The 11,542-nt window shown below is 42.8% G+C and overlaps 1 protein-coding gene across 1 annotated transcript; it reads right to left on the bottom strand.

The window, feature by feature from the left end:
• Nucleotides 1-6,585: 6,585 nt before the first annotated feature.
• CUNH2orf66 (chromosome unknown C2orf66 homolog) lies at nucleotides 6,586-7,649 on the bottom strand. Its single transcript, XM_036253294.1, has 2 exons — nucleotides 7,530-7,649; nucleotides 6,586-6,759 (listed from the first exon to the last, which is right to left on the bottom strand). The coding sequence occupies exons 1-2, from the start codon at nucleotides 7,647-7,649 to the stop codon at nucleotides 6,586-6,588; spliced, it is 294 nt and encodes a 97-aa protein (XP_036109187.1).
• Nucleotides 7,650-11,542: the final 3,893 nt, after the last annotated feature.

Raw genomic sequence — 11,542 nt, 5'->3', positions numbered from 1 at the left:
GCGGAGAGCAGGGACCCGACGTCCGACCGGGAAATGATTCCGGCCGGTGCCGCAGCCGCGGCGCTCGGGTTCCGCGGGAGCGCTTGGCCCGACCTTCCTCCGGCGGAGCCTTCCTGCGAGCGGGCTCAGGCCTCCTGCTTATTACCAGGGACTGGGGGAAAAGTGCCTTAAAGAGATTTTCCTTAGTCTAGATCATTTCCTTCAAGTCTTCATGAAGATTCTCCTGATCTGTTTCCTCCTCTGAATGTTTGTTTTTAATTTGATCTTTGCTGTAGTGATTTTTTAAAACAGAATCATTTGCTCCGCCACGAGCATGTACCACTTTCCAGTTTTCCCGCCACGTAAAGCCAAGATCCTCGGCCGATGTACCTCTCAATGTTATCTCCTTCAGGCAGTGGCACCACCACGGTTTCCTTCTCCACTGATCTTCAGACACTCCCTTTCCTCCAGCTCCTTCTGGTCTGTACGTTTACCTGCACTTCTTGCCCCGCCTCTAAGTCCTGCCCAGGTGTCTTCCTAGCAAAGCGAAACGCTTCGTATGAAGACCACACACTGTTGTCCGTTTACTGTAGGCCACTAACTGTCTTATGCACGTTGCACACCCATCTCAAAATAATTCTTAAAAAATGGACGCTGCTATCTATTCCCAATGCCAGTCCCATATGGAATCAGTAGTTGAGCCAGGATTTGAACCCTGGTCTATCCGACTCCAAATCCCACGCTTGGAATTAATATGGTATGTTGCCTCCCCTGGATGGAACTGTTCTTCATGGCCTACACACTCCTTTGGTTTGTATGTTACCTTGTATTACAACTATTTCTGCTGTCTTACTCTAGAGGCACTAGCTGTTCACATCTTGAGAACAGCACTTTGTGAACTCTCCTCTGTAGTTTAGTAATATGTGCTCAAAACACGTTTAAGGGTTAATTTGGATAGAATTTAAAGTGCCTTAGGAGTAGACAAGGGAGTTGAGGTATGGAGAATGCAGTTCAATAGCAAGGAAGGTTAGACACAAGCTACAGGGAGCCGGTCACCTGGCCACTGGTGCCTCTTCATGACAACCCAGATGAGGACAGGCAGCAATAAGTTGGCAAATGAACGACCAGGACCTGCAAGGGTGGGACTGCGGGTGAGAAGAAAATATCTCACAGCTAAAACTCATCCCCTTTCTCGTGATGAAGAATCCTCAGGGCTTTAGCTGGGTATAAAATATGAGGAGCTAGCAGGGTAGGTTCGATTAAGGTAATCCACAGAAATCACATATAGGGAAATTGTCTTCTGAATTTCTCTGGGCAGTCAGGAACTGCACCTAAGAAACAGTTAAAAGTCTCTAGTCCTAGAAGAAAAGACGGGAATCAAAGAAGGAAGGACGGTCAACTGGTAAAGGAGAATGCTCTCCTAAAACCAAGCTGGCTTGCACTGATTTAGTACTGCTGCCTGGAATAGGGGAATAATGATTGTGAAGATATAGATTCATGTTGTGGAGAATAGGGAGCAGGGAGCAAGGGGTGCAAGGATAATTTTTCTGGTATAAAACACCTTTATGACTTGGAAGTTCTTTTCCAGGTCAGAACATAGCAAGATAACTTGAAATTGTAATCTTTCTGTTTTTCTTTTCTCCACTTCCCTGTGAGTGTTTTGTCCCCTGGTGAGTTAGAGGGCATCCACCATACCCTGCGATGAAATGGAATTGTTATGGCAGTAATGAAAATAGCAAGAGGGAACTTTTTAGACTTTCAAGCTCATTTTTGAGAATCAAAGGAATGTTTGAAGAAAGCAGAACATTGAATTTGTGCTGTGACAACAGAATTAAGAGTATGAGGGAAGAAATTATTCCATCCTTTCTACTTATAAAACAGTCAAGAGGAGCCAGAATGGGGTGTGACCCTTCTGGGAAGATATCTTTCCATGGTTCTTCCACTTTTTTTTTCTTTTATTTATTTTTTAACCCTCACCTGAGGATATTCTTCCATTGATTTTCAGATACAGTGAGAGAGAAAGAGAGAGGGGGAGGGAGAAACATCGATGTGAGAGAAACACATCTCTTGGCTGCCTCCTGCACAACCCAGACCAGGGCTGGGGACCAAACTTCAACCAAGGTACATGCCCTTGACCAGAATCAAATCTAAGACTCTTTGGTCTGCAGGCCAACACTCCAACCACTGAGCAAAACTGGCCAGGGCATCTTCCCCTTTTCTGTAAAAGCTTGTGACAGCTTTCAGTCTGGGCTATCTTTTACAAACATCCTTGGAAAGGCAGAGATATTCTCTCTCTCTCTGGGGAAGAGAGCAAATTTGTTTTCTGACAAGTATAATAAAGATAATAGTTCTCTCTGGGGCAAAGGTTCAGCTTTCTTGCTAGTAGTCCCATCATAAGAGCAGGGGTTTCCTGAGTTTGAGGTTCCTCAGCTGTGGCACAAACCCACTTGTGTACAGCATACACCTGGACCCACCTCAATGGCCCCAGGACACCTTGACAGATCAGGAGAACCAAGGTGAATGTAAACCTCATGCTGCCTGCCACACCATGAGTATTCAAATCCATTGCTTCAGACCCAGGGTCTCATGTGTCTGCCAAGATTTGTGAAACTGACGCAGGACAGCATGTAGCTTGCAAGGAAGGTAAAAAACACCCTTAACAGCTTTTACCTCCCTAGATCTGGGATTGGAGACAACAGGCTATGTCCTAAGGATGGGAGAGGAGTGCTCATCAAACAGGAACAGTCAGTGTTGAGAGACTGCAGAGAAGTACCCAATGACCCCCTGAGAGCCTAGATCACCTGCAGAACATTTATTTCCATTGGAGGAGACACAGACACACTGCTCTTCTGCTGTTTTCCTAGCGATGGTTCTTGGCCAAGAGCAAAATCACTTCCCCAGTGGGCTTTGAGAAATATGTGTAGGGAGGTCTGTGTTGTCCACATAGCAGGGCAGCGGTGAGGAAACTACTAACATGTAGTGTTTGGGGGCCAGGTGTGCTAAATGGTCACACATGGTGAAGACGGGACCTTCTCCAACTGCCAATGGCATCAGCATTAAGAAACTCTGGTCAGTGTGGAGAGCAAGCCTTTCATTAACAGCTACCTGCCAATTGTGAGGAATTTTCCAGAAGGATACATATCCCTGTCCTGAGACTTTGTAAGCTCATAGCTGAAAGTCCCATGTGGACACTTCCTTGTCAAAGGCCCTGAACTGATAGCATTCTCTTTGTGGAGGTCTTGACACCCAGAGCAGGGTGGGGAGAGGAAAGGGAAAACCAGTCTCCAGACACTTCACCATTGATCTGAATAGGCTATATTTTTATGAGGAATAGCTCATCAATAATTATTTATATATTTTAAGTGGTCGAAAATATTCTTGACATTAACTAGAGTGAGCTTTCATTACTGGGTGAATAGTAGCAGAATAACACACCTTTCTTTTCTTTTTCTTTTTTTTTGTTATTGTTAATCCTCACCCAAGGATATTTTCCCATTGAATTTTATAGAGAAAGTGGAAGGTAGGAGAGGAGGAAGGGAAAGAAACTCATGCCTCCCACATGACCCCTACCAGGGCATGGGATCAAACCTGCAACCCAGGTACATGACCTTGACTTGAATCAAGTCTGCGACCCTTTGGTCTGAGGGCCAACCCTCTAACCACTGAGGCAAACCAGCCAGGGCTACACACATTTATTTCAAGTCAACACGTATTTATTGAACACTTGCTACATGCTAGGCATTGTGCTAGGTGCTGGAGAAATAAAAATGGCTTACAACAGCCTCACAACCCTCCAGGGAAAACAGACACATACACAACTAATTACAACAGAACATATTAAACCAGACACAGAATCTGTTCTTGCATAAATGTTATTTGTGATATTCAGTATCAATCATCCACAGAAAAGCCACAGAAAACTTGGAATGTACAGTGTTATTAGGACACCATGTTTACTTCTATTACCATGTTCCTTTGGCAAGAATCACAGAGAAAATGATGCAGCTCTCCATTAAGATACAGGAAAAGCAGTTATTCCAAATGAGAATGTGAGAATCAGAATAATCTGGCCCAAGAAGGAGGGAGGGGAGAAGGTTGATTGTCTCCCACCCCAGTTTCTGCCCTCTCCCTTTTAAAAATTGAATTTATTGGGGGTGACCTTGATTTACAGAACCATACAGGTTTCAAGAGTATAACTCAATAAAACATCATCTGCACACTGCATTGTCTCTTTCTGTTCCCCTTTTCCCTACTTTGCCCACCTCTACCTACCCTACCCCCATTCCCTCTGGCTTTCTCCCCTCCCTTCTTGAGGAGTTGTGTGCGGGAGAGCCAGAGCTGAGGTGGGCTAGGGTATTTGGTGTGGCGAACATCCACTTCTGAACACAGTGGCAGAGTACATCTCTCAGGGACCCCAGCAACTTCTAGAATCCCATGTTTCTTTGCTTTCTATTTCAACTTAATTATGGATATTTATCACTTACCTTCCTTGGTATGAAACTAAGACTGGGAGGTCTTTCTTTTTTCTTTTTTTCAAGCTATGTTTTAATTGTTTTTTTAGAGAGAGAGATAGAAACATGGATGTGAGAGAGAAACATCAATTGGCTGCCCCCTTCATGCTCCCCACTGGGGATCCAACTGGCAACCTGGGCATGTGCCCTGATGGGGAATCGAACCAGGACATTTCGGTCCATGGGAGGATGCTCGATCCACTGCGCCACACCAGCCAGGTAAGACTGGGAGGTCTTTCAACAGCATATGCTGAAAGTGTGAGTGCATTGTCTTTCCAAGAAAAAAAAAAACAAATTTAAAACCCAAATCCCTAGTACATATAATGACCTAAAGTAAAAAGGAGGAACGTCCCTTTCAAAGTATTGATTGATAAAAAGTAATATACACATATAAGACAAGCTTAAATGAAACATAATTTAGAAGATCATTTCTCTTGTCTCTGTGTTTTGTAACACTTACAAATGTATGCAGTGCTCTACATTGATATTTAGAGAGTGAAAAACACCAGAAATATGCACGAGTTGCAGATGACCCCAAAGTCAAGCTGTTCCCTATAAATCTGGACATAGAATAAAATCATTGCAGGTTGACGACAGTGGAGGGGGAAGTTTAGCGATGACCATGATTGGATTTTTCTAACAAGAGGCTTCATCTTCAGTTAAAAAATAGCCAGATACCTGCAAGAACAAGATGTCCCAATGAAATGGAAAATGAAGACTGGGCAACCAGCACAAAGACTCAAAGATCAACACATCTCAACCACTTTGTCCTCATTTTATACCCAGAGATGTTAGGACAGGAGAGCTTAGTTATAAAAAATTCTCCAAATCAGAAGCTCTGCTTCTTTCCCCCTGTTGAGGGGTTCCCACTGTACTGTAACAGCAAACTGGGTGCTCTTCCTGTTTCCTGCCCCCCACCCAGAACTCATTCCACACCCACATCAAAGTACGCGTTTGACATTTTCTCGGATGTCCTATGAGTTAAAGATTAGTATCTGCAATTTATAGACAAAGAAACTAAGGCTTACAAGTCACCTGCATGCAGTTCTGTCTCAGACTAAAGTCGCTGCTGTGGTGTTAATAACTGTTCTGGGTCGGTTTCCTGTAGCCTAGGGCCTAAGTGTGAAAAATGGTCGAGGGAACACCTCATTAACATCTTTCTGTTTATTCTATTTTATTTTCTCATGTAGGAGAGTTTCCAAGTGCATATACCACATGGTAAGTTGCATCTTCTTTTTAGAATAACATTGTTTGTATTTTTGTTTTTTGAACACATTGAAAAGAACTGATCATCAGAATCCTTTCTGTGCACAGTCGAGTGCAATGGCGCAATGCTTCCCCGTGACTCCATCCCTACCCCGCAGACGAGCAGGAGTAGATACAAATATGATTCTGTTCCCTTTATTATTCAGCTGAACAAAAAGCTAATAGACTAGAATCAGAATGTATTTTGTTGGAATGCACTACACCTATCTTTTTTAGATGACAGGTATTCATTAGATAGAAATGCTAAAGTAACAAGAATAATAAAATTCAAGTATTAAACATTAAGTAAATTTTGAACAGTTTTCCAATGAGAAGAATTCATCTTTAATATTTTACTTTTTTCCTGTAGGCGAAGAAGTTCAAACTCAAATATATGCTTATTACATTCTTCTAAAAAGAGCCATTCTTTGAACCCTACTTTCTATTTAATTTAACTGCACAATTGGATGTATCTTCTTTATATATGATTTTACACATAATTTAGCTATATGACCTGGTCTGATTAAAAGGATATAGGTAAAAGTGTGTGGCAGCCTATTAAATTTAATAATCCAATTAAGATGGGGAATTCTATTATTTTACTACATCTCTTCCCAGAAAACTATGCTTAAAAAATCATAGCTGTCATTTCTTTTTAAAACCAGAGATGAAATGCCTGAACCAAGTCCAAATATTACCAGTAATGAGTATCTTCTAAACTAAACACTTATTTCTATGAAGAAATAAAATCATTTTTCAAATAAATACTTTCAAAATCTCACTGTGACTGAGCTGTGTGTTTGGGAATAAAGGGATACATTTTACCTGCTCTCAGAAGAAACATTCAGCCTCAGAGGTAACTGGGAAAGGGCTTTTTCTGCTTTTCATAATCAGCAAACGCAGAAGCAATAAGTTCTGATGGCAAAGAGAGAGGTCTGGGGTTCTCACTCATGGTGAAAGTATTCGGAAAGCTTTCAAGATCAAGACCTCTTCCCTTGAAATATGCCTGAAGGGTTCTGAAAAACTGAAGAAAGAGAGAAAATGTTTAGTTGCCATATAAAAATTAAACAGCAAAAATACTCAGAGATGAATATTTTCCCCTCTCTTTCCCCACCTGGATTGACCGTAAGGCTTCTCTAAGACCAGGAGGTGGACAACTCAGGGGTATCAGCTTTGGCTACTTCTCCCCCTCGCCCTCCACTGTTTTCCACCCTGCCTTCTTCCCGACATATCAACCCCAAACAAGTAATTCACCATTCTTGAATGGTGAGAGAGGAATATCAGTGACTTAACAGCACCAGGCAGAGGGTTTGTTGTAAACCGTCTCTGAATACCAGCGTCGGAGATTAAACTGCACTCCAGTGTCAGAGCTTGGCGCCAACTCGCGGACTGACATCATCTTCTGAAATCGTTGTTGTTCAGACATGGACTTTTCAGCTTTCCTTTAGGAAATGAATAAATACACAGAAGCTGTGCAAAGGGCTATTTGATTGTTTTCATCCTGTATTGCTATGTTTCACATCAATGTGCATAGACGATCACTTACAAATGTAATGTGCTGTGTGTATCAGGTCACTTCTAAATATAAACGTTTCTCCTTCCAGAAGCAAATGTAAATTAGCTAGAGGAACAAAAGGATGTCAGCTACTAAACTAGGAAAACTCTGGTCCGTTCCTGCTGGGCGTCCGCTTAGCCCTTGGCAGCCTTCTCGGACTGCGCGCTGAGCTCAGTGCGCACAGATCCAGAGAGGCATCGGTCACTCCCCAGCCCCGCACGGCCCGCGCACGTTCTTACAAGATCTCCGTTTCTGGGGTTGTTGAGTGGCTTCCATTTCTCTTTATTTCTCAGGGTGGCTCCATGTATAGGCCCAAGTAGCACCAGGGCAACACACAGCAGCAGGAATGCTTTGGGCATGGCGGAGTGAAGCTGCGTGAAAGGAAGGATGGGGGAAATGGCAATGGTTAGAGGAGAGAGGGGGAGAGGGGGTGGGGGAGAGAGAGACAGAGAGAGACAGAGAGAGAAAGAGGGAGAGAGGGAGAGAGAGAGAACGCAAATGTAGAATAAAGAAAAGAAACATTTTTAAAGGGAGACAAGGAAGAAGAAACAGTATCTCGGTTCACCTGAAGTTTGCAGCCCCTTTTCCCTCCAGGCTCATTTGCAACTAAGACCTTCAAAATCCAGGGTGGGCTTAAAGGAGTCCGTGATAATGAGAACATTATACAATGAAAAGCAAAGTAATTGTGAATACAACCTACCAATTCTGAGTATACTATTTTATCTTTGAAAAAATGAACTTTATTTCCAAAAAAAAAGTGAAAATCTTAAACAAACACGCAAAAAAGCACGAAAAACCAACCTTACGTTACTCAATAAGTGTTAAGACAGCAGTCTCAACAACAACAATGTAATAACTGAGTATGGTGCCAGGTGGCTACTTGAATTATCAGGGGGCTCACTTTGTAAATTATGTAATTGTCTAACCACTGTGCTGTACACCTGAAACTAATATAACATAACACTGAATGTTAAAAAGAAAGAAAAACCCCAAACTGAGAAATGCACTTTACACACACATCTGAGACTCACACCACCACAGTGCAAGTAAAGACTGTCTCCCACCCAGAGGTGTGGAATGAAAACGAAACCCATAGAAAGGACCCATAAAGCTTACCAGGAGTTTGGCTTGGGCTGGCCTGGTTGGTGGACTACAATCCACAAGGCAGGACATGGCTACTTATAACCAGTGGATTGGCTGCGGGTGGGAGTCACTGACGTGAGCAAGGGGAATTACAACATAATGATTCCATTTTCATCCGCAGCATAAATACCCTTGAGAATCACATCTTCAAACTTCTTCAGACAAACAATTTGTCTTATAAATTTCGCAACCACTGGTCTTTTTATGTGGATATCATAAAACATAAAAGGCACTCCCAAACAGCAACGCGGCTTTTTCCTCTTAAGAGAACATGTATTGTACACAGCAGCTGGGAATATGATGATGATTATCCCACCTAATCAAATGCTTTTTTTGAGATATTAGCTTTTGAAATTAACAACACATTTTTTTTTAACAGAAAATTCTATTGCAAGGCACAAAATTGCTCTTTGTGATCTATACCTTATATTTTTTCTGAGAATCTCAATAATCTTTACAAGTTTTATTTTTAATTTTTTATCCTCACCCAAGGACATTTTTCCATTTTTTGTTCAGATAGAGTAGGAGGGAGAGAGAGAGAGAAACATCTACGTGAAAGGGACACATCGAGTGGCTGCCACCCACACGACCAACCGGGGCCGGGGACAAACTGCAACTGAGGTACGTGCCCTTAGCGGGAACCGAACCCGGGTCTCTCTGGACTGCAGGCCAATGTTCTAACCGCTGAGCCAAACCGGCCAGGGCAATCTTTACAAGTTTTAAATAGTGGCATGGCTTTTCCTAATACCCCACCCCCACCCCCAGTAGAGCTACAAGATAGCACGTGCTTTGTGGAAAAAAGAAAAGCCACTATACCTACAACATCCTCTTGCTGAATAAGTGTAATCATAGAAAGTGACAGGGTTGAGAAATTGGTGTTTAGTTGTGAGGTTGCTTTGGTTCCCGTAATGCAGAACAATCCCAGACGAATTCTTTGCTGAGGTTAGTAATCTGAACTGAAAATTAGAATTCCTGGCTATGGTTTCAGCCTTCTTATCTTGACCTTGGACCAGTCACTATGACAAGCATTTGTTCATTTCTTTGTTCACTCATTCCAAATTTTTGTTGAGTGCTGACTATGTGCTAGGCACTGCACAGGTCCTGCCCTCATTGCACTAGCATATTAGTAGGCAAGACAGACATTAATCAAATCATTATATAACAAATTATATCAACACAAATCATGATCATTTCTCTGAGGAGAAACCGGGTGCTATGAGAGTGTAGGACAGGGAAATTTTGTTCAGCCTCAAGGGTCAGGGAAGGATTCTGTGAAGTGACCTGACATGGGGTAGTAGGAGTTACCTAGGCAACCTAGGGCGGACAGAGAGAGAGGAGTTTCAAACAAGATGAACGACTGTGCTGGACTGTGGCTGAAAGGAACACGGCACATTAAAGCAATTGGGAGTGAGCATGCGAGGAGGAGCGGGCACAAGCCGAGGCCTGGTTCAAGATGGGGCTGGAGAGGCAGTTGGAGAATGACCTTTCTGCTGTGGGCAGTGAGTGGTGAGTCATTGCAAGGTTTACGGCCTCCAAGCAGCTTGATCAGACTTGCATTTTAGAAAGGTTGGAAGGGGAGGACAGATTGAGGGAGAGAAGAGAGATGAGGGAGACCAGTTAGGTGGCTACTGCTGCAGCCCAGGCAGGACAGGATGCTAAACGGGATGAGGATGGCTGCACAGATGCAGAGATGTGGGTGGTCTGAGAGACAGAGAGGGTATTGGTGATGTACTGGATACGACAGGAGGCAGAGCTAAGGGGAAGAGTTTCAAAACCATCCCTAGGTCACTATAACAGCATTCACTGAGCTATCAAACACTGGCATGGATGGGGAAGGTCATGAGTTCTGCTCAGAACATGTTACATTTGGGGATCCAAGTGGGGATGGAGACACACAGTAGGACTCACAGGTCTGGAGCTCAGAGGGGAGGTCTGGGAAGAAAGTGTAAAAGCGGGAGTTGTTGGCATATACATGGGTAAGACTTCAGTAAAGATTAGCAAATGAGAAGAAAAGTTGGTCTAGGGCTTGAACTTGGAGAAATTTTAACACTTAACAGCCATATACAGGAATCTATACGGAAGAGACCCTGGGGGTAGGGGAGACCGGGACAGTAGGAAAGCAGAAGCAAGTGCTCCAAGAAGGGGCGGAGGGAGTGACATGAGGGCTGAGCAGGGTCCATGGAGCATTAGACTGTTGTGGCAGATGGAGGGGAAGGTCAGATTAGAAAGAAGTCAGTGGATGGACGAGAAGAGAGACCAGGTACATCAAGCTCCCGAGAAGTTCAGCCGTGAAGAGACAGGTGGGAGAGAGAGACGCAGTAACAGGAGGGGAAATGGAGTCATGAGAAGATGGTGCCATCCTTGTTTTTAATGTGAGAGGCTTGAGTGTGCTTGACTGTCAGTGGTTAAGTGAGCAAAAGAATATCCTGGAATTTCATTACATCAACTGTCCTTAAAACTCCAGGGCTTTGAAGTTGAAACACCTGATAATACTGAAGTATTAAGTTATTAATGAGATGATAGCAAGGTCACTACACGTAAACTCCTTCAACAGAGCTCACTCCTTACATCCCCGTGCCTCCGGGACCCCATACACAGACTTTTTGGATGGGAAAGATGGAGTAAATTAAAATAGAGGTTCATAGGCATTTTTCTACAAAAAACTTCTAACTTGAATTCCATCTGTATAAAAATGTAGTTCATTTGTTCCCCTTTTTAAGAGTTCTCCATTTAAGAAATATTTAGTTTCTCAAAGGAGCAATGGACTAAAATGAATATACACATATTATCATCTTGTTCACTAAGACTGGAGTTTCCCTGCTTCTTAGAATAAATTATATATTTAAATAAAACAATTGTTTTTCATTCATTTTTTTTCTTAAATGTAAATCTGTTTTAAAGAGCAGAATGTATTGATAAGGCTGATATTGCTTCAGAATGTATCAACACACCTTTAAGGAGATCTTTTGCCATTATTTGGTTGACAAGTACAATCAAAAGAGAGGAAAATACCCCCAGGATAGTTCAGGTTCCCAAATCATTAATTTGGTCTAACTTATCCTATTTGGCCTCTTCATTAAATAGAGCATTTGCAAAACTAGCAGTTGGG

Source organism: Molossus molossus, unplaced genomic scaffold, assembly GCF_014108415.1.
Source record: "Molossus molossus isolate mMolMol1 unplaced genomic scaffold, mMolMol1.p scaffold_m16_p_11, whole genome shotgun sequence".
In the NCBI taxonomy this organism is placed as follows: domain Eukaryota; kingdom Metazoa; phylum Chordata; class Mammalia; order Chiroptera; family Molossidae; genus Molossus; species Molossus molossus.
This window is presented reverse-complemented; position numbering and strand designations above follow the sequence as displayed.